We start from the raw sequence: 25,155 nt of genomic DNA on the forward strand, positions 1-25,155 counted from the left end.
GACATTGACCGCCGAACACCGCCCGAACAAGGAGAGGCATCGACTTCGGCAGAAGTCGTGGCAATAATAATAACCATACAATCAAAAGATAAATACTCAGTGTCATGGAAGTGTGCACATATACAGTATTATGAAAAAGTATTTGCCCCCTTTCTAATTTTCTCTACTTTTGCGTATTTTTTATACAAAATGTTATCAGATCTTACACCAAAATCGAATATTCATAAAGGGAACCTGAATTAACAAATAACACAACAATTACATATTTATTTCATTTATTTCATAAACAGAATTATGCAACACCCAATGTCCATTTGTGAAAAAGTATTTGCCCCCTTACACTCAATAACTGATTGTGCCACCTTTAGCTGCAATGACTTCAACCAAATGCTTCCTGTAGTTGTTGATCAGTCTCTCAAGTCGCTGTGCAGGAATGTTGGCCCACTTTTCCATGCAGAACTGCTGTAACTCAGCAACGTTTGTGGGTTTTCAAGCATGAACTGCTCGTTTCAATTCCTGCCACAACATCTCAATTGGGATTAAGTCTGGACTTTGACTAGGCCATTCCAAACTTAAAATTGGTTGCTTTTTAGCCATTTTCATGTAGACTTGATTGTGTATTTAAAATCATTGTCTTGCTGCATGACCCAGCTGCTCTTCAGTTTCAGCTCACAGATGGATGGTCTGACATTCTCCTGTAGAATTCTCTGAGGCAGTAAAATATCCCCAAACCATCACAATATCACCACCATGCTTGACCATTGGTATATGGTTCTTACTGTGGAATGCAGTGTTTGGTTTTCGCCAGGCATAATGGGACCCATGTCATCCAAAAAGTTATACTTTTGAATCATCTTCCCATAGAACATTCTTCCAAGAGTCTTGATGATCATCCAAGTGCTTCCAGGTGCTTTTTGGCAAACTTGAGTCAACTTTTTGGATGACATGGGTCCCATTACGCCTGGCGAAAACCAAACACTGCATTCCACAGTAAGAACCTCAAACCCACTTTCAAGCATGGTGGTGGTTGCAGCCATTCCAGCTAAAGGTAGCACAACCAGTTATTGAGTGTAAGGGGGCAATTACTTTTTCACACGGGAATTGGGTGTTGCATAACTTTGTTAATAAAAAATAAAAAAATATTTGTAAACTCAGGTTCCCTTTATCTCATTTTAAGTTTTGGTTGAAGATCTGATAACATTCAATATTTTTAGAACACCTACTCATTCAAGGGTTTTTCTTTATTTTTACTATTTTCTACATTGTAGAATAATAGTGAAGACATCAAAACTATGAAATAACACATATGGAACCATGTAGTAACCACAAAAGTGTTAAACCAATCAAAATCTATTTTATATTAGCCATAATAATAGCTATATAATAGCCACCCTTTGCTTTGATGACAGCTTTGCACACTCTTGGCATTCTCTCAACCAGCATCACCTGGAATGCTTTTCCAACAGTCTTGAAGGAGTTCCCACATATGCTGAGCACTTGTTGGCTGCTTTTCCTTCACTCTGCGGTCCGACTCAGCCCAAACCATCTCAATTTGGTTGAGGTCAGGGTATTGTGGAGGCCAGGTCATCTGATGCAGCACTCCATCACTCTCCTGTTGGGTCATTGTCCTGTTGAAAAACAAATTATAGTCCCACTAAGCCCAAACCAGATGGGATGGCGTATCGCTGCAGAATGCTGTGATAGCCATGCTGGTTAAGTGTACCTTGAATTCTAAATAAATCACTGACAGTGTCACCAGCAATGCACCCCCACACCATAACACCTCCTCCTCCATGCTTTACGGTCGGAACCACACATGCGGAGATCATCCGTTCACCCACACACCATGTCTCACAAAAACTCTAGACCAAAGGACAAATTTCCACCGGTCTAATGTCCATTGCTCTTGTTTCTTGGCCCAAGCAAGTCTGCTACTTGAACTCTGTGAAGCATTTACTTGGGCTGTAATTTCTGAGGCTGGTAATTCTTCAGTGGTTCCTCCTTTAAAAGTTGCGAGCTTGCACCACGGGACTTAGAGGTAATGCAGCATCACGGATTCATTGCTCCGGACCACCACAAGGGGGAGTTTCAGCACTCATTATGCATTTGGGTCCCAAGGTTTTTATATGACCAATCATATCGAGTGGTTCCAATGACAAATTTTGACGTGAGCCACCCTTGCCTGGTGGCGTTCTTCAACAAAGATGGCTGACAAAACATTACAGTGGAACCAGATGTAAGTTGTTATAATGTCATAACAAGTCAAGCAAAACATTTACAATTGAGAGGAACATGTTAGTTAACCTCTTACATCTAGACGTTCCGCTAGCGGAACACCTGCTCCAATATCCAATGATAGGCGTGGCGCGAATTACAAATTCCTCAAAAATACAAAAACTTCAATTTTTCAAACATATGACTATTTCACAGCATTTTAATGACAAGACTCTCCTTTATCTAACCACACTGTCCGATTTCAAAAAGGCTTTACAGCGAAAGCAAAACATTAGATTATGTCAGCAGAGTACCAAGCCAGAAATAATCAGACACCCATTTTTCAAGCTAGCATATAATGTCACAAAAACCCAGAAGACAGCTAAATGCAGCACTAACCTTTGATGATCTTCATCAGATGACACACCTAGGACATTATGTTATACAATACATGCATGTTTTGTTCAATCAAGTTCATATATCAAAAAACAGCTTTTTACATTAACATGTGACGTTCAGAACTAGCATACCCCCCGCAAACTTCCGGGGAATTTGCTAACAATTTACTAAATTACTCACGATAAACGTTCACAAAAAGCATAACAATTATTTTAAGAATTATAGATACAGAACTCCTCTATGCACTCGATATGTCTGATTTTAAAATAGCTTTTTGAAAATGTGAAAGCACATTTTGCAATATTCTAAGTACATAGCCCAGCCATCACGGGCTAGCTATTTAGACACCCGGCAAGTTTAGCCTTCACCAAAATCAGATTTACTATTATAAAAGTTTGATTACCTTTTGTTGTCTTCGTCAGAATGCACTCCCAGGACTGCTACTTCAATAACAAATGTTGGTTTGGTCCAAAATAATCCATCGTTATATCCGAATAGCGGCGTTTTGTTCTTGCGTCCCAGACACTATCCGAAATGGTAAATCAGGGTCGTGCGCATGGCGCAATTCGTGACAAAAAAATTCTAAATATTCCATTACCGTACTTCGAAGCATGTCAACCGCTGTTTAAAATCAATTTTTATGCAATTTATCTCGTAAAAAAGCGATAATATTCCGACCGGGAATCTCCTTTTTGGCAAACAGAGGAAAAATCACAAAGACGGGGGCGGCCAGGGTACGCGCCTAAGCCCACAGTCCCTTGATCGGCCACTTGAGAAAGGCGATAATGTGTTTCAGCCTGGGGCTGGGATGATGACATTCAGGTTTTTCCCGGGCTCTGAGCGCCCATGGAAGACGTAGGAAGTGTCACGTTAGAGCAGAGATCCTTTGTAAAAGATAGAGATGGCAAAGAGGTTCAAGAAATGGTCAGACAGGCCACTTCCTGTATAGGAATCTCTCAGGTTTTGACCTGCCATTTGAGTTCTGTTATACTCACAGACACCATTCAAACAGTTTTAGAAACTTTGGAGTGTTTTCTATCCAAAGCCAATAATTATATGCATATTCTAGTTACTGGGCAGGAATAGTAACCAGATTAAATCGGGTACGTTTTTTATCTAGCCGTGAAAATACTGCCCCCTAGCCATAACAGGTTAATGTAGAGACAAACGTTTGTGCATATTTTTTGTCATAAAGTTCATTCATGAAAATCGCTATTTAGCAAGTTATCTGACTAGCTAACATTAGCCAGATAGCTAGCGTTAGGAGAATGAATTTGTAATTCGTGTTGTTTAATGTTTTAGGGACTCCTGAGAAAACCAGCAAACTAGGCTGTCGTCTTGTGAAACAGTGGATGTAAAGAATCTTGCTAGCTTAAGCATTTACTGCAAATTGAATGTACAATTGCGTAAGCTTGCCTTGCAATGCAGCTGAAGTAACATAGCTAGCTAACTGTTTACTTGCTTATTGTGTAGTGGAGGATAAAAAATAACTGTATGCCGATGGATGTGTAGATAGCTACAGTATGTAGCCGATCTGTGTATGGACCCTAAAACGTTCTGAACTAATATTCATACCAATCTATGAACCTCAGTTATCATAGTTGTTGTATCAACTTCAAGTCTGAATGGCATTAATGAAGCCTATGGATAGAGTAGAATATAATAACCTCATTGTGCCAAGGATGCTAGTCCTATATACACATGTGCTATAGTTATTACCACACATGAGATCCCCACATCGTAGCCTGTACATTGAATATATTCACTGATCATGTACTCTTCCTTGGCAAAAAAAGTTGCGGTTCAGGTATGAATCTCTGAGACATTCTTTTTCAGTCATATCAAACTCCATTCTTTGAATGATGCTCTGTCTGCATGTATGTATTACAATTATATACTTCAACAATGTTTACCACTCCTGCTCCTGGGACATCAATGATTACACATTGTACCTATGCAATAGACTAGAAACGTGATTGATTTGTAATTCATATATACAGAAAAAAACTATGCATATCTAACTCCCTTCATCTGCATTAATGTGAGAACACAGGATAGTATTTTATTGAGATACTTAATTTCAACCAGTGGAGAATGTGAAACGCTTTATTGAAAGAAGTTCATTATCCAGGTGTAATAAATACATAAATGCATTATAATTATGATAATTGTAATAGTATACATACATGTTCAATCTGTACTTATAAAACGAGGAAGAAAGACGAGGTGGGGAGAGAGGTGTGGAAGACAGAAAGGGAAAGACGTAAGAACAGCGGCAGACAGCATATGATTCATGAATTACAGTGCTACCCTAATATTCTCTCAGTTCAGCACAATTGCGGTGTCTCCTAAACAGCCTTGGGCCCCCAGTTGGCCCGCAAGGTTATCTTAAGAGCGGGTGAGGTGGCGATGACGGGACTGGCTTCCTCTCTCACATCAAAACATACCTGCAGACGAGTGACAAATGGATAGAGAGCATGATTAAGCCTTGTTTTTTCATTCTACCACGGTCAGTCATCTTAATCAGGAGGTGAAATGCAAAACTGACCTTCGATCATTAACTCTGGGACTACTACATCTCTGTCTGTATTTCAATGTAAAGCATCTCTTTAATAATACTTCCTGTTGACCCGACCAAGTGACATCTCACCTATGATCATGCTGTGCCCTTTGTGTCATCCAGTTCAGATGCGAGTGGGGTTCACCAAAACAGTTTATATAACCTAGAGGATTTAGGGAGAAGGGAGAGAGGGATGAAGTGAAGAAGAGAGACTGTTATTGTGTGTGTGTTGTCATGACGTTGGCCTGTGGGTAAGGTTTATGACCCCCCCATAAATACCTTTCTCCCTTCCCCTCTCTTTCTGACCCTACTGAAGGACTTGAATAGCCTGTGTTAAATATAGAGAGTCTGGGAACATCAAACAAATGGGGAAAAGGAACCATATTTTGGTAATAAAACCAGTTGGAAATATGCTTGGGAACGTAATGAGTATGGATGTCAGTTCGGTTGTCATCTGAGACATTATGACTGATGACAGGACGACATAAACTGTACCTGAGAAAGTATACACCCTCTAGTTATCAGAGTAACATGGAATTGTTATGCAATTGAAATGTTTGGTATTGAAATTGTTTGTTAGGAGATTAAATGTAATTTTAGCTTCCAAATGAGAGAATTGGGTTTTCATAAGGAAAGTGCCCTGCTTGATCAGTGGCCCACCCCTGTGAAGAGACAGGGGTTATAAACGATGAAACACATCCTTCCCCCTCTCCACTATATAAGCCTTTGACGAAAAGATAACCACATGTTCCAGTACGTGAGGTCTGCAGCCTCTACGTTAGAAGGACACACATGTCAAGTACAGAACTAAGCCAATCTCGGCGTGAGCTTTGGTGGCGAATGGTATGAACTTTGAGCTTATTCACTACAGAAGTGATACTTCCTAGCCGTTGAGTTAGCAGCGGCCGCTGTAGACGTGGGCTAGGAAAGGACGGACGACGGATCCAGTCTAACAAACAGACGAAGATACCACCACGTATCTAATGTACCACCAGAGACATTCTTCCGAGGAAAGGAAGATCTGTTGGCCAACCCGGCCAGCATCTACGTCCAATCTACCGAAGCGCAGCTCAGAGTAAATATTTATTGCATTTTCCTTTTCCAAATGGGCGGTAATTTAGAATGCATAAGATAATGTATTTACGATAGCATAGCTGCTGTTTCTTCGTTCCTAAGTCTTCCCGCTCTTTCATTCAAGCCCAACCCCCTTTCCTTTGTGTAACCAGCCATCATGTATGACATCATTTGTATTCGGTGTATTTGTAATTCTGTGTGATTAGTTTAGGTATTTAGTAAATAAATAATTAAACCCAATTTGGTATTGCTGATTCAACTTGTTAGCCAGGGTTCGTGAAGATAGCCAAGAATTTACAACGTTCATTATGAGACTGAAAATAAGATTTAAGGGTTAATATTGACTGCTATCGATGTAAAGTATTACTAAGTATTTTAAGAGTTTATTCTGAAGATAACGGCTCTATAAACGTTCTTCCGTGGTGCCCCGACTTTCTAGTTAATTACATTTACATGATTAGCTTAATCAGGTAATATTAATTACAGAGAAAGAATTTTATAGGTTAGCATGTCATATCACTTAATCCGGCATAGCCAAAGACACGACAGTGTGGTCTCACCCGGTGTCCACACTAATGGCTACAGAGTACTTTATGCTGAAAAACAGACATACGAGGACAAACAATAGAAGACAATGTCAATAGAAGATACTGTATGTGACGCAGACACCTATCAGAGTGTACCTAAAACATTTAAATATAGTGTCTCACCACTTGGTTATTGCAAGGCTAACCCCCAGGGAAATCATGACTTGGCAGTAACAGATAGTCCAGTGAAAATGGCTGTGTTTATGTGGTGTAAATCTGAAAATTAGCAGCTGACATCTGAAGGGTTTTTTAATTAATGCATGTGAGACAGGTTCCATGTACAACAAGACAGGCAGAGATGGAGAAAAAGAACACAGAACAGTTTAATTACCTCTGGTTATGGACACTTTTAAAGCTTCCACGGCCTGTTCCTTGGACAGTGAACATCTGACAATGTCAACATTTTTGACCCCTTGGTCAGCACGCTCTCTGAAAGTAAAGGAAACAGCTTATTTTTTATAGTTATGAAAACAATAACTGATATATGACCGTTCAATCTAAAGCAGCCTATGTCATTTTTAGGATACGTCAATACAGCCCAGTGCTGCTTACCTGAGATGCCATCTTCGTAGGTGTCTGCTTTGACTTCCTTTGTGTCGGAAAAAAGTTGCTTTCAGAACAATTATTTTTGATTGAAAATAAATAAGGTTTTGCTCTCGACAAAAAGACACAAATACCTCCATAGCATATAATAATTTGCCTGTGAATAACCACACCTTCATACAAACGTGCTACTATATGCAGAATTCTTGACGCACAACCAAATTCTTGACGCGCTACCATATCCTGCCAGCACGCCCACAGCGAGCCACTCAAGAGCTGAATGATGATGCGTGGAAGAGGGAAAGGAATGAGATGGGAACAGCAATTTGTTGCAAGTTGGAGAGGGCTAATAGCTGAACAATAGACTATTCTACCTTTACTAAAGAATAGTCTAATAGCCGAGCTAGGTGTGAAACCCCCCCCTCCTATTGCAGACCAGATTTGCCCTAACGACCAAGGGTAGCTTGCTACTCAATGTAATAAAGTAATGACTTTTCAAATAAGTTACTTTACACGTTATGTTGGCTGACAATTTGTTAGCTACGCTGTCCTTACGAACCACATAGCATATCATTACAGCAGTGTGTACCGGTATGTTAGCTAGCTACCTAACGTTAGTAGTTTAGTATACATGAAACTTTCCAGTATATTAACTATAGGCTATCTAACTACCCAACGTTTATTGACTTGATTATTCTCGTCAATCTTAGCTTAGCTAAATGGTGCGCTCGGTGCAAGCTCCTCACCGTTGCCGTGCTAGAGTTGGCCGTCAGCCAGGAAGAATTGCGCCGGCTCAGCGTATCTGGTCTCCAGTGCGTCTCTTCGGCCCAGGTTACCCTGCGCCTGCTCTACGCACGGTACCCCCGTAAACCAGCACAGCCCAGTTCGTCCTGTGCCAGAGCTCCGCCCTTGCTGGGCTCAAATAACCATCCAGCCAGGACGGGGTGTGCCAGCCCTAAGCTCCAGAACTCCAGTGCGCCTCCACAGCCCAGTATACGTTGTGCCTGCTCTGCGCACCCAGTCTCCTGTGCGTCTCCCCAGTCCGGGGACTATTTTAATCAAGGGACATTCGGGTGCTTTCGTAAATTCGTTCTGGCTATCTATAGGCTGGATAATAGAACGAGTCAAAATTCACCCAAGGCTGAAAAACACTTAAGAACGTTTGCTAAGCTGAAACAGTGGTGCGAGCCCATAGCAAATTATTATTGAATGTTCGCAGAGCCTGTTTTGACTGGAGTGATGCTTAGAATTCCATAAAAAAATGTATCTATTTTAATTTTACCACTACAATCTGTTCGTCGGACGAAAGTGGAAAAAAAAAACTTGTGTAGGAAGTAAACATCCGCACCTCGATGGTGTCAACTGTGCTTATGTCTCCGTAATGAAAAAGTAGGGAAAAAATAAAAACTTCTAATTCTGGTCGAGCGATCAATGACAAACGAGCTCGCTGCCCAGACTTACATAATTACAAAGAGGAGATTCTCCTGATTAAAATGGTGCCCTCTCCTCGCCCCTACCTGGGCTCCTCTGCACACATAGACAACAGCCACCCTCGGTGCATCGTTACCCATAGCTCCACAAAAGCCGCGGCCCTTGCAGAGCAAGGGGAAGAACTACTTCAAGGTCTCAGAGCGAGTGACATCACCGATTGAAACGCTATTAGCACGCACCCCGCTAACTAGCTAGCCATTTCACACCGGTTACACCCGACTTATATATATATACAGTTGAAGTCGGAAGTTTACATACTGTAGTTTTGGCAAGCCAGTTAGGACATCTACTTTGTGCATGACACAAGAAATGTTTCCAACAATTGTTTACAGACAGATTATTTCACTTATAATTCACTGTATCACAATTCCAGTGGGTCAGAAGTTTACATACACTAAGTTGATTGTGCCTTTAAACAGCTTGGAAAATTCCAGAAAATGATGTCATGGCTTTAGAAGCTTCTGATAGGCTAATTGACATCATGGGAAATCAAAAGAAAAAAAAATTGTAGACCTCTACAAGTCTGGTTCATCTTTGGGAGCAATTTCCAAACGCCTGAAGGTACCACATTCATCTGTACAAACAATAGTATGCAAGTATAAACACCATGGGACCATGCAGCCGTCATACCACTCAGGAAGGAGACGTGTTCTGTCTCCTAAAGATGAACGTACTTTGGTGTGAAAAGTGCAAATCAATCCCAGAACTACAGCAAAGGACCTTGTGAAGATGCTGGAGGAAACGGGTACTAAAGTATCTATATCCACAGTAAAACGAGTCCTATATCGACATAACCTGAAAGGCCGCTCAGCAAGGAAGAAGCCTCTGCTCCAAAAATGCCAGACTACGGTTTGCAACTGCACATGGGGACAAAGATCGTACCTTTTGGAGAAATGTCCTCTGGTCTGATGAAACAAAAATAGAACTGTTTGACCATAATGACCATCGTTATGTTTGGAGGAAAAAGGGGGAGGCTTGCTTGCCAAAGAACACCATCCCAAACGTGAAGCACGGGGGTGGCAGCATCATGTTGTGGAGGTGCTTTGCTGCAGGAGGGACTGGTGCACTTCACAAAATAGATGGCATCATGAGGCAGGAAGATTATGTGGATATATTGAAGCAACATCTCAAGACATCAGTGAGGAAGTTAAAGCTTGGTCGCAAATGGGTCTTCCAAATGGACAATGACCCCAAGCATACTTCCAAAGTTGTGGCAAAATGGCTTAAGGACAACAAAGTCAAGGTATTGGAGTGGCCATCACAAAGTCCTGACCTCAGTCCTATAGAAAATTTGTTGGCAGAACTGAAAAAGTGTGTGCGAGCAAAGAGGCCTACAAACCTGACTCAGTTACACCAGCTCTGTGGGAAGCTTGTGGAAGGCTACCCGAAAACGTTTGACCCAAGTTAAACAATTTAAAGGCAATGCTACCAAATACTACTTGAATGTATGTAAACTGGGAATGTGATGAAAGAAATAAAAGCTGAAATAAATCATTCTCTCTACTATTATTCTGACATTTCGCATTCTTAAAATAAAGTGGTGATCCTAACTGACCTAAGACAGGGAACTTTTACTAGGATTAAATGTCAGGAACTGTGAAAAACTGAGTTTAAATGTATTTGGCTCAGGTGTATGTAAACTTCCGACTTCAACTGTATATATATGTGTATGCGTGTATGTATATGTGTGTATATATATATATGTATGTATGTATACATACATACACATACAGTACATACATGCATACACATATAAATACATACATATACACATACAAACATATGCAATTACATATATATAAATACCTATACATACATATATGTACATATCTTAAAAAATATATATATATATATCCTTTATCCTCCAACCCTACCACCCCTCTCCAAATTGGAGCAAACTAGTCTCATTGTTACTACAGATTGTAAATTGAAAAAATGTTTTGTTGTTGCTAAAAGTATTGCTATATTATTGGTCGATTGACTATGACTTTTCATATCACCCAGTAGTGCTATCTGCAGTGTTAGTTCTAGGTAAATATTGCAATTGTTCAGCCATTCCTGGACCTGCGACCAAAAACATGCTACATATGGACAGTACCAAAACTAATGATCTAATGATTCTGTCGGGGAACACATTGTTTGGGATTATTCCGCCACAAACATATACCTGTTTGAATCATATTGTTTTTTGCTGTAAGGCCTCTTTGGATAAATACATTTTTATGCCAGAAGAACCTGTGGCTCTTGGGAATGGGAGTTTGTACCCCTGAGGTAGATGTAGAGAATCCAACAAGGTCTCACAGTCTCACATCAGAATTAGATGTTCATCCATGTTTCTGAAACATACCATTTTTTAAGTTATTCCAAACGTCAATTTTAGGAGTGTTTGGGGTAAGTTTACAGTAGACATTAACTCCAAATTCTTAAGTTTAGGCATTAACTCCACATTCTTAAATTAAGAGTTAAGGTTTGCGATAGGATTAAAATGAAAACAAAACTTTCTATCACTGGATTTGAACTTGCAACCTTTGGAATAAGAGGCAGGGGCAAGACTCCCATCCACCATCCCCGTCTACATCTCCTGACGTCCTCAGACATGGATGGACGTTGAATATTGACTTGTATCACGGGTGACCTGGCTGAGAGAATCTTCTAGGTGAAATGTGTGTGGGTGGTTGAACAGAGACCTGCTGTAACTTCCATCGAATGAGATCCAGGAGTCAACAAGTCAAACCTTATTGAACAGTTTTCCCTTGACATAGTGTACTCTATGAAATATGTTTTTTCTTTTTGATGTATCTCTGTATCTTTCATGTATGTCAGACTAAGTCAGACTGGGCTGATTGGAAAACACGTTTTTAAAAAGCTTTGCATTGCACCATTATTCCACAGTTCACATTGGTTGAAACATTCAACAAATTTGGTGGAACAGTTTATAGCAAAATAAATATACTCAAAGAAACTCAACTGTAGAAAGTTCACCTTGTCCTTCACAACCAGTGCTTGCTTCTGAGGCTTTGATTTAATCAAATCCTAAAGTATTGAGCAGCATACTAAAATATCGTATTACTAATTGCACCCAAGAGAGCCCGTCATCAGATAAGAATATGTCATGTCTTATCAAGATGTGGGTGGATTTGATCTGCCGCTGTGTAATCGAGCAGGAGACTGCAGAGAATCTCTCTCTCTCTCTCTCTCTCTCTCTCTCTCTCTCTCTCTCTCTCTCTCTCTCTCTCTCTCTCTCTCTCTCTCTCTCTCTCTCTCTCTCTCTATCTCTTTTATTTATATATATATATATATATATATATATATATATATATAAACGCTGAGTATATAAAACATTAAGAACACCTTCTCTTTCCATAACATAGACTGACTAGGTGATTCCAGGTGAAAGCTATGATCCCCTATTGATGTCATCGGTGTAGAAAAGTGGAGGAGACATGTCAAAGAAGGATTTTTAAGCCTTGAGACAATTGAGACATGGATTGTGTATATGTGCCATTCAGAGGGTGAATGGGCAAGACAATAGATTTAAGTGCATTTGAACGGGCTGTGATAGTAGGTGCCAGGTGCACCGGTTTATGTCAAGAACTGCAATGCTGCTGGGATTTTCACGCTCAACCATTTCCTGTGTGTAACAAGAATGGTCCACTACCCTGTGGAATGCATTCGACACCTTGTAGAGTCCTTGCCCTGATTAATTGAGGCTGTTCTGGGAGCTAAAGGGGGTCCTAATGTTTTGTACACTCAGTGTATTTCTCCTTCTCAATATATGTACCTATTTTTCTCCTTATCCTTATCTCTTTCTCCCCCCCTCTCTCTCTCTTTCTTCCAGGCGTCGGAGCTGGGCATGCTTTCCGTCTACTACACCTACATCTTCACCTCGCTGGTAAGGAGATGGGGCCTGCTGCTGCTACTCGCTAATGGAAATTGATGATGTTGGTAACACTTTGCACTAATGGTCCTGTAGAGATGATTCATATCGGCCTGATTGATGACTCATTAATGTCCTGCTGGAGCCCATGTTTTCCTCTCACCCAGTTGCTCGGATCCCCATGTCTTTTTGTGCCACTGGGTGCTAGGGGGAAAGAGAGGGGGGATCATCGTGGAGAGTGATGACCCGCGCCCTCCATTTCCTAAAGAGAGAGAGCGATTGCTCAACAAAGCATCATACAGCGCCATCCCCACAGGAAGAAGAGACCACTCGTTATTTATGTAATTTTCTTTCAACGTTCAGTTAATCACCACTTTCCGCGCCTCGTCCCCAACGTCGCAGTATTCCCTCGAAATGACACACGCACTGCTCGGCTAATCCTCCTCCACAAATGGCAACTTTGATTAAGCCTATTTTCAACGTGTAAAGAATACTGTTCGCTATACTTCCAAGTAATCAGGGCAGGGAGTCAGGTCACTTTCTACTGCTCCGAAACAGAGGAATGTATTATGGAGGGTCTTTCTTCTGCAGGTTGAGTGAGTAATTACACATTCCGTTCATGTTGAGGGTGGGGAGAATGGGTGAGTCAAGGTAGTCCCTCCCTATTTCAGTCAGTTTTCTTCCAGTTGGTGCCTCATAAACACGACCCTGGTGTGTAACATAGGTGTCAGTGCACGGTGCCTGTGATGGCAGGCAGAATGCCTGTGGGGCACTGTAAGAAATTAAATCCCATGTCTCCGATAGTGCAGCAGCCCAATTTGTGTTTCGGCTGGGGGAGTAGACATTTGTCATTTGTCACTAGCTGTCAGATGTGGTGATAGGACAAGTTTGTGATCAGCAGCTCCAGAGGATGAGAGATAGTCACTCCTCACATCCTCTGTGTTATATCTCTCTATATACTGTATCATCTATCTCTCTCTCTCTCTCTCTCTATCTCTCTCTATACAGTATAATCTATCTCTCTGTCTCTCTCTCTGCCTCTGTCTCTCTGTCTGTCTCTCTCTCTCTGTCTCTCTCTCTCTGTCTGTCCTGGTCTCTCTCTCTCTCCCTCTCTGTCTCCCTCTGTCTGTCTCTGTCTCTCTCTCTATCTATCTCTCTCTGTCTCTCGGTCTCTGTCTCTCTCTCTCTCTCTCTCTCTCTCTGTTTCTCTGTCTCTCTCTCTCTCTCTCTCTGTCTGACTCTTACTCTCTCTCTCTCTCTCGCATCCCAGACTGTCACCTCCACCTGCATTGATCTGTCTGGGAAGCTGGAACGTATTTAAATTGGTATGTGTGCTAGGTAATCCAGAGATTTTAACAGATACAGTGGGCCTCGTTTGGATGCAACACATTTGTGAGTTTAAATTACTGAAGCTGTGAATCATTTTTAGTTAATTGACCACGGTATTCAAAAAGTTACATTATATCGTAGGTATGATCAAATCCTGGAATGCAGTCATCCAAATTTTTACTTGAACTTGACCGTAATCCACACTTTATCATCTGTCGCACTAACGATTAGACTACATGTATTCCTAATTGAAAAGTAATATAGTACTGAAAATAGCACAATGAGCAATCTCTGTCTAAAAAATCTGCTTTATACAGTACCAGTCAAAAGTTTGGACACACCTCCTCATTCAATGGTATTTTTTAATTTTTACTATTTTCTACATTGTAGAATAATAGTGAAGACATCAAAGCTATGAAATAACACACATGGAATCATGTAGTAACCCCAAAAGTGTTAAACAAATCCAAATTGAGATTGCTCAAAGTAGCCACCCCTTTGCCTTGATGACAGCTTTGAAAACTCTTGGCATTCTCTCAACCAGCTTCAGGGGTAGTCACCTGGAATGCATTTCAATTAACAGGTGTGCCTTGTTAAAAGTACATTTGTGGAATTTCTTTCCTTAATGTGTTTGAGCCAATCAGTTGTGTTGTGACAAGGTAGGGGTGGTATACAGAAGATAGCCCCATTTGGTAAAAGACCATGTCCATATTATGGAAAGAACAGCTAAAATAAGCAAAAGAAAAATGACAGTGCATCATTATTTTAAGACATGAAGGTCAGTCAACCCGGAAAATGTCAAGAACTTTTAAAGTTTCTTCAAGTGCAGTCGCAAGAACCATCAAGCGCTATGATGAAACTGACTCTATACATATGCATAAATGAATCAGCTCCTTACAGAAGTGGAGTTACAGTTAAATGGAGTTCAGTTGGTTAGCTTTAATGGTAAGTGAACAGAGAACAGCTGTACTTGTCTCTAATTGCCCAATGTGGTTTCCCGGCATGAAATGCCATCCATGGGAGCTATAGAGGAATGGTTGCTCTGTGATTTGTACGTGCATTAACTCCGAGATCATCTCGTTGAGCCTCGCGGCGGTCGCTGACGGTTAACCTGGGAAGTGACATTTTGTATTGTCTGATTTCGTCTCCAAGCACAACGCTGAGTCGTAGAGATATGGCTCGTTTTCAGGAGAGAGATACAGATTAGGTTTAATGTACATATACAGTACTCACGTTCATTGCCAATATGTGACCTCAGGTGATGACTCAGTTTGTTTGTCCGTTAGAATGTGTTTTTGTTGACATTGCGCATCGAAATGCCAATGTGAGGTGACAGGGAATCATCAGCTAACACATTGTGCAATTCAAAACTGTTCATTCATCTCGGTTTTAATATTAAGAGCAACCATGATGTTACTCAGCCAACACATTTATAGTTCTAGCAAGGATCATTTTCATTCTCCTACTCATTCGCATTCATAATCTTAAGAAGGGTCATGCCGAATGTTTATCTATGTAACACAGTAGGCGTGTAACCTTCCCATGAGCCTGTGTTTAGAGTACCACAGTATGAGTCATAATACCCATAAAACCTAGCAGTCAAACAGGGAAATGGTTCCAATTTTTTTTCACCTTTCATTTTTCCCATAGGGGATTTTTAAAAAACACTTAAAATAAGGGCTGTGTTTTGTGTAGGCTTACTCTGGATTGACGTTTTGATAACCATGTAAATCTCTCTAGGACAAGTTGGCATTTATCAATATATTTGCCTGTATTTACAATCCAAAAATGAAATGCTAATTAGCTGTTAATGTGGCTATCATAAAGAACTACAAATGCCATCATGATTTGGATGAGGCTGTTGAATCAAGGCAAATGTAAAAATCACTGGATTAACTATATATACAGCACCAGTCAAAAGTATGGACATACCTACTCATTCCAGGGTTTTTCTTTATTTGTACTATTTTCGACATTGTAGAATAATAGTGAAGACATCAAAACTATGAAATAACACATATGGAATCATGTAGTAACCAAAAAAGTGTTTAAAAAAATCTAAATATATTTTATATTTGAAATTCTTCAATATAGCCACCCTTTGCCTTGATGACAACTTTGCACACTCTTGGCATTCTCAAAACCAGATTCATGAGGTAGTCACCTGGAATGCATTTCAATTAAACAGGTGAGCCTTGTTAAAAGTTATTTTGTGGAATTTCTTTCCTTCTTAATGTGTTTGAGCCAATCAGCTGTGTTGTGACAAGATAGGGGCGGTATACAGAAGATAGCCCTATTTGGTAAAAGACCAAGTCCATATTATGGCAAGAACAGCTCAAATAAGCAAAGAGAAACGACAGTCTACCATTACTTTTAGACATGAAGGTCAGTCAATCTGGAAAGTTTCTTCAAGTGCAGTCGCAAAAACCATCAAGCGCTATGATGAAACTGGCTCTCATGAGGACCATGACAGGAAAGGAATACCCAGAGTTACCTCTGCTTCATTAGAGTTAACTGCACCTCAGATTGCAGCCCAAATAAATGCTTCACAGAGTTCAAGTAACAGACACATTTCAACAACTGTTCAGAGGAGACTGCGTGAATCAGGCCTTCATGGTCGAATTGCTTCAAAGAAACAACTACTAAAGGACTTGCTTGGGCCAAGAAACACGAGCAGTGGACATTAGACCGGTCCAAATTTGAGATACATTTTTTCAACTGCTGTGTCTTTGTAAGCCCACACAAAACACAGCCTTTTATTTGAAGTGTTTCTAAAATCCCCTATGGGAAAAGTGAATGGTGGAAAAACGATTGGAACCATTTTGTGGGTATTATAACACCTCCACTGTGGGACTCATCAGGTATCATCCCGGCTTCCACTGCTTTACCCAGCTTGCTCCTCTCCTCCTCTGACATCCCTATACATCTGCAGCCGGAGAGCTATTCCTCTGCATTGGCGATTTTAGCAAGTAAATCTTGTTGGGGCAAAAAAGAAAAAGAAGAAAGTGGGATGCATGCCAGCAAAGCCACTACACAACATATCACTAAACAATACATTAATTGCACTGTAACGGTGACAAATGGTGCCCACAAACTGTTACGGCCTACATAAAGCTGTCCCAACAGCAGAGTCCCAACAGCATTCCCAACACCTTGCCACTGCTATACCTGGCTATCAGTGGAGCCTTGTCTGGCAGCGAAACAGTTCATTCAGCCTCATTTACTGCCTTTTAAAAAAACATAGCTGATATGGCTAACTTGCTTAAACAAATGTGGTTTCTACTGACAATTGAGATGTACAAACTATGGCATAAGGGGACGACAAGCAGATAAGACGCAATCCGTAATTTCGATTAAGACAATGAGTGAGCTAGGATGGACGTAGTCAATAGAACTATTTTTTTCAGCACTTTTGAAATGTACAGCGACAGAATTCAGAACATGGGCCGTTCCTACAGTGTTCTCCCTGTACACCAAGTCAGAACCGTAGGATAAATAAAGGGGGCATATAAGCAGACAATGAAAGCTCTTACAATATTAGATGATTACATTTCTCTAAAACAGGTTATTGGCTACATGTGCACCACCAAGTCAGAACAGTAGGTGAAATTAAGAGGGGAAAAGGGACAACTTATTAGGGTGAGGCACATGGGCTATTAACAGCTAACTACTTACACTTAGTGTTACTTTCTTAGCTACAGTATACATACTCCCTGGCATATTACTTCATTTATGCAGCAGCATACAATACATTGTTGGACGCATCTTGTGCTATGCTCACTTGAACAGGGAGGTGGAGCGGCGGTCCTTCGTGGGCAAATTTTGTCATCAATCTTTGTCATCAAAGTCTGGCATTCTCTGGATTTATGGTGCTTTCAAGACAACTGGTAACTCTGAAAAAACTGACGAATCATGATGACGTCGGTGTTCTTCAGGTCGTAGCTCTAGAAAGTGGCCCGAGTTCCGGATTTACAATTCCGAGTTGGATAACCGTTCAAAATGCATTTTCCCTGTAGGAGCTCATTTTTCCAGAGTTACCAGTTGTCTTAAACTCACTGAAGTTAGATTTCCCTGTTTCGAGTTAACAGTTGTTTTGAGCACAGCTCAAATCATGCTTCATTGACAGCATGGCCAATGTTGAATGTTTATAATTTTAAACTTGGAAAAGAGACCGTTAATCCTAGACTTGGGACCACACAGCCACTCCACTGAATAACAGGCTAATGATTGCTTTGCAATGCTTGCAGTTACCACGGATCCCTTCCAAACCACTCATTGTTGAATTTGCGATTTCCAACTTGTTGTGTAATGTTTATGTCCAATGGCCGATGAGCACCGATACATTTTATCTATAATTGTTCATTATGTCTCTTCATATGACAAGGATTAAAAATGATTTGCCAGTAGATTGTCGACTTGATTCATAATGATGACCGCTAGATAAGATTTTGAAAGTATGATGTTGACATCAGTCCAATCAAAGTGACCAATGAACTTGAGCCTTCTTGGATGGGTACTTCTAATGTAACTCTATGGCAGCAACCAAGGGGCTTGAATTTTTTATCTCTACCCTTAGACTTGGCGGTGAGTGATAGAACACTGAGGCAATCACGGCGCAACTAGAGAACATTACCAACATCTACACTCTGTATTTTCCGTTGGTTGCCCCACCACCACAGAAAGCACTGAGCTAGGCTGAAACACCTGTATTTTGGAGCTGCCTTACTCAAGAGACCATGTTTGTATGCGGCTTTATTAACTCAATGATTTAAAAAAAAGTGTATTACATTGTTTGCAAACTCATATGTGGCACATATTAATGCCAAAATAACATGCAAAACAGGCAAGCTAAAAATGTAGGGCTCGATGAACGACGGGTTGCCACTAGCCCTCTGACACACACTGTGACAAACGACCTGCCACTCCATTTGCGTGCCTAATTTGTTTCCTCAAATCATCTCAAGATATGTCTCATAAAAAAAGGGGGGCACTTGGCAAATGACTTCTAAACAGGATTCTGGTGTTGCTTGTCTGGGATTCAGGGTGTAATATTTATCTTGGTGTTTGTTTTGCTTTGTTTGTCTCGGGTGTTTGTTTCCTGAGTGCAGTCATTCAGAGATGTGAAGCAGGCTGATTGATTTAAGGAGTGCGCTGGAAGGAGATTGCAGCCATTCCTCTTCTTCTTCCCTCTGTCTGTCACGGCCGTGATGTTTTAGAGAATTACAGATGAGCCCCTCATAGGACAATGGAACATAACTTACAACCTTACTGAGAGAAACCCAATGAGCAGCATCGTCTTGTCCAACATCATATTTATCTGTGTCATTGTGTGTGTGTGTGGGGGGGTTATGTGTGTTTGTGTACAAGTTAAGTACCTCAATCCCCAACAGGTTGCAAATTAATTCATTAACAGCCTTTTTTTTCGTGTGTGGGCATGTGTGAGTGAGTGAGTGAGTGAGTCTGCGTGTGTGTGGGTGTGTGTGTGTGCACGTGCGCATATGTGTGTGTGTGCGTGGACCTATGCAGGGTCGTTGAAAGCCAGGGTCATTGAGTGGCAGTGCTGCGAGTAGCAGCTAATACTGTGGAAATGAAAAAGGGCAGCTGAAACTGTGGGAGAGGGATACATGTCCACTCAGATAACATCAACCTGAGTTTTCTACATTGACTCTTCACATTTTCCTCCATGGGGTCACTTATTGAGAGAGGCTTAGGTAAGGTTATAGGAAAGGAGCCATGGAGAAGGTTAAGCCAGTGGAATCGGTTCAGTCAGTAGACATGATGCTCACACACACACACACACACACACACACACACACACACACACACACACACACACACACACACACACACACACACACACACACACACACACACACACACACACACACACACACACACGCGCACACACACACACACACACACACACACACACACACACACACACTTTTACCATCCCTCCCTCGTTCTCTTATAGTAACTTCTTGGTGTATATGTGTACACTGAGTGTACAAAGCATTAGGAACACTTTCCTATTGACTTGCACCCCCTTTTGCCTTGAGAACAGTCTCAATTCATCAGGGCATGGACTACAAGGTGTCGAAAGCGTTCCACAGGTATGCTGACTCCAATGCTTCCCTCAGTTGTGTCAAGTTGGCTGGATGTCTTTTGGGTGGTGGACCATTCTTGATACACACAGGAAACTGTTGAGTGTGAAAAACACAGTAGCGTTGCAGTTCTTGACACACTCAAACCGGTGTACCTGGCACCTACTACCATACACCGTTAAAGGCACTTCAATCTTTTGTCTGGCCCATTCACCCTCTAAATGGCACACATGCACTATCCATGTCTCAATTATCTCAAGGCTTAAAAATCCTTCTTTAACCTGTCTCCTCCCCTTCATCTACACTGATTGAAGTGGATTTAACAGGTGACATAAACAAGGGCTCATCATCATTTCATCTGGATTCCCCTGATCAGTCTTTGACATGGACATTTGTACATTCAGTCAGTGTATAGATTTTTTCACTTAATGACAGGCCAGTCGATGAGGTATTACTGTCCCCGGGGCGAGGGAGATGGATGAGGGAGAATGATCATCAATGGGCAATCATTACGGGTAATACGCTTGAATGTATGCCACCCAGGGGAGAGCGATGAATTCTTTCACTGTGAATTCCTTCATTAACACATCAGCCCAGATAGCCAGCCTATTATGAGCCGGACCATGTGTTCCCTCGCAACATTCATTTCCCTTTCCTGCCTCCAAAGGATAGGGGCCTCGCCATCCGGAAAGTAATGAATAATCAAGAAACAATCATTTCAGTTAACGATGCAGTCGGAATTAGTCCGGCAAGGTCGTGGAGAAAGGAGTTGCAGACAGGTGCCCATTAACGCAGCCTATCTCTGCTATTTGTGGTTTACAAGCCATTGTCTACTTAGCGTTAGCTGACAACAGTTTGAGCCTTAATGTAAATTCAGTACTGTCATCCAAAATTAGTGGCTTTAAGTAGCTGAATAGGAGAGTCACAGCATTTTGAGCAGCTCTCCCCTAGCAGATTTGTTTCATAGCCTATACAATGGCAGAACCTGATAGAGCTTCGTCACCTATATGTCGATAGAATCGTCCATATTCACTTAGAAAACCCGCCCCTCTTCCCTCCCCCTTCGGATTCCACCAGAGTAGTGTGCGTGTGCATCAGAGTGATTTTTTGCCTTCCGATCCAAACTACTCGGCAGGATTGAATAAATCACACCCGGTAATGCACAGCGCCTCGTCTTCCGTCAGCAAGATGCCTAATGCCATTCGAAGGTTAGGCGAGCAGAAGATCACTTCACTTTGAGGCCCCAGCGCACATGGCTTGGTTGACATATTATGGCCATCGCCTAGCGGGGGCCATTTTCCTCCTGTTTGTTTAGCTCTTCATGTTTCATTTCCTCGCCACACACCCATGATCTCTCTTGTCAATGCCGTCGTTTGCATGCATCTACGCTTGAGGAAGAGCTGCCGGTGTCTCACGCTGTCACACACACACATGCATGTATGCACACACACACACACACACACACCGCACGCACACACACACATACACACACACACACACACACGTGCACACACACACACGTGCACAGAGGAGGAAGATAACAGGGTGGCCTTGCAGCCTGCAAAGCTACCACTGCCAGGAAAAAGGCAAAATACAACAGCCAGTGGCATAATGCCATGACTCAATGTACACACACACGTGCACATGCAGAAACACACACACACCACTCTGTCTCTCACGCAAGCACGGACACACACAAGCGAACACACACAAACACACACTCTCCCTATCTTCCCCTCTAATGCACACACATAGTTTGTACAAATACAAGCTTGGTGGTCTTTGAAATCTATACCGTCCATAGCGGTTACAAGAGTCGGTACTGATTATTACAGTATGACAGATATTATATAAAAATACTAAACTAAACTTCTTCCTCACGGAAATTGTCTGAGGAGTTACAACATAAATTGCGCTGCATATTCTAATTTTACTCATCCGCAATATTTGAAATATTACTGTATTTGCTCACAGCACAGTGTGTTTGCGAGAGGAAAATGTCGCCTGTAGAGCAATTCTCTGACACCAGCTTGACTGAATGGTGGATTACAAAAAAAACACAACTCCCTATGTCTCTGTTGTCTCTCTGACTACACGCCATTTACGACTCCCAAACCTCGCCATTCAACATGCTTTAAAAGTCATTCCACTGTGACACCCAAAATGATTTGGGATTTAATGATTTCCTGGCAAACAGCTTATGTAAGGTTCATATTTCCTTGTTTAGACACAGAGTTTGAGAATCAATCAACTGAGTAATAGAAAAGGTAAAAGGCTACGTGGAAAGGTGACAACAGAGAGTGGAGCCTCTCGTCAGAATATAAAGTATGTCATTATTTTGTCCTATGCTAATGCTGGCATGATGTGTTCACTTAAGCATTGCTTCCTTGTACTCAAGGGGGAAGATTACTCTGCATTGTTGCCAGTGCAGATAAATTCCAGCGAGGGGGCAAAATGCATTTATGGGGCGATGTGACAGACAGATACAAATGTTTTTCTTAAATTGACACCAACCATTTAGCGCCTAACTTTACTGCTTCCCATCAAACTTTCTAGTTTATGCCTGAAGTCAGGTAGACTATAGATTACTGTGTGTCTCCCTCTTTGCGGCTCCATTTCTCTCTCCCTGTGCAAATGTCTTCATGGCTCAGTTTTAGCAATTACATTGCCTGCTATAGCATCCCATTCCCTCTATCAGAGGCATTTACTTTATGGAATCATGTAGTAAGCAAAAAAGTGTTCAACAAATTTTATTTTACGTGTGAGATTCTTCAAAGTAGCCACTCTTTGCCTTGATGACAGCTTTGCACACTCTTGGCATTCTCTCAAGCAGCTTCATGAGGAATGCTTTTCCAACCGTCTTGAAGGAGTTCCCACATATGCTGAGCACTTGTTGGCTGCTTTTCCTTTACTCTGCTGTCCAACTCATCCCAAAACATCTCAATTGGGTTGAGGTCAGGTGATTGTGGAGGCCAGGTCATCTGATGCAGCACTCCATCACTCTCCTTGGTCAAATAGCTTTTACACAGCCTGGAGGTGTGTTGGGTCATTGTCCTGTTGAAAAACAAATGATAGTCCCACTAAGCCCAAACCAGATGGGTGGCGTATCGCTGCAGAATGCTGTGGTATCCATGCTGGTTAAGTGTGCCTTGAATTCTAAATAAACCACCGACAGTGACTCATCAGACCAAAGGACATACATATTTCCACAGGTCCAATGTCCATTGCTCATGTTTCTTGGCCAAAGTAAGTCTCTTCTTCTTATTGGTGACCTTTAGTTGTGGTTTCTTTGCAGCAATTTGACCATGAAGGCCTGATTCACACAGTCTCCTCTGAACAGTTGATGTTGATGTGTCTGTTACTTGAACTCTGTGAAGCATTTATTTGGGTGCAGTTAACTCTAATGAATGTATCCTCTGCACCAGAGGTAACTCTGGGTCTTCCTTTCCTGCAGCTGTCCTCATGAGAGCCAGTTTCATCATAGTGCTTGATGGTTTTTGTGATTGCACTTAAAGAAGCTTTCAAGGTTCTTGAAATTTTACAGGATTGACTGACCTTCATGTCTTAAAGTAATGATGGACTGTCATTTCTCTTTGCTTATTTGAACTTTTCTTGCCATATTATGGACTTGGTCTTTTACCAAATAGGGCTATCTTCTGTATACCACCCCTACCTTGTCACAACACAACTGATTGGCTCAAACACATAAATTAACTTTTAACAAGGCACACCTGTTAATTGAAATGCATTCCAGGTGACTACCTCATGAAGATGCTTGAGAGAATGCCAAGAGTGTGCAAAGCTGTCATCAAGGCAAAGGGTGGCTACTTTGAAGAATCTGAAATATATTTAGATTTTTGAAACACTTTTTTGGTTACTACTTGATTCCATGTGTTATTTCATAGTTTTGATGTCTTCACTATTATTCTACAATGTAGAAAATAGTACAAATAGAGAAAACCCCTGGAATGAGCATGTGTGTCCAAACTTTTGACTGGTACTGCATAAGGCCTGTAAATACCCTTAGAGCAGGCATGGGAGACTCCAGTCCTCTGAGGTGTCACACTTTTGACTGGTACTGCATAAGGCCTGTAAATACCCTTAGAGCAGGCATGGGAAACTCCAGTCCTCTGGGGTGTCACACTTTTGCTCCATCTGACTCCAAAAATCACTAATCATGATGATCAGTTTAAATTGCAATTAGTTGAATCATCTCCGTCCCCTGAGAGCGCACGCGCATGTGCCTGCATGTGTGTGTTTTCACTTATCCAAATGGTGTGTGTCTGTGCGTGGGTGGGTAAGTGCCTGAATGTGTGTGAATTTACTTATTCAAATGAGCTGATTGTCACATTGGGTATTGAAAACTTTTGGAAAAACTGGAAAACTTTTTACTTCTTTCTTTTCTTTGACTCTGTAAATCAAACTCTCTCTAAATCAGCGGCGGCTAATGTTGTGTGACCCTTCTTCCCGTATTTCATGCTCTTTGAAATGGAGTCTCTCTATTCAATTGTCTTTCTTATGCCAAGCGCTAGCTACGCTTTTGTGTTCTGGCTCCTTCAGCATTTACTTCAAATCAAATCAAATTGTATTGGTCACATACACATGGTTAGCAGATGTTATTGTGAGTTTAGCGAAATGCTTGTGCTTCTAGTTCCGACAGTGCAGAAATAACTAACAAGTAATCTAACAATTCCACAACTACGTAATACACACAAATCTAAAGGGATGGAATAAGAATATATACATATAAATATATGGATGAGCAATGACAGAGCAGCATAGGCAAGATGCAATAGATGGTATAAACTACAATATATACATTTTTAAGTGGACAATTATTTCAATTCTGTATGTAGGCAGCAGCCTCTCTGTGTTAGTGATGTCTGATGGCCTTGAGATAGAAGCACAATTTTTCAGTCTCTCTTTCCCAGCTTTGATGCACCTGTACTGACCTCGCCTTCTGGATGATAGCGGGGT

General features: G+C 41.3%; 1 protein-coding gene across 1 annotated transcript in view; it reads left to right on the forward strand.

Moving 5' to 3' along the window:
- LOC123729216 (glutamate receptor ionotropic, kainate 4) overlaps positions 1-25,155 on the forward strand; it is a 494,511-nt gene that overhangs the window by 363,749 nt on the left and 105,607 nt on the right. The window contains exon 8 of the mRNA XM_045703471.1: positions 12,707-12,760. Coding sequence (XP_045559427.1) covers positions 12,707-12,760 — 54 coding nt within the window. The remainder of the gene's footprint in view (positions 1-12,706; positions 12,761-25,155) is intronic.

Source organism: Salmo salar, chromosome ssa20 (assembly GCF_905237065.1).
Source record: "Salmo salar chromosome ssa20, Ssal_v3.1, whole genome shotgun sequence".
NCBI lineage: Eukaryota > Metazoa > Chordata > Actinopteri > Salmoniformes > Salmonidae > Salmo > Salmo salar.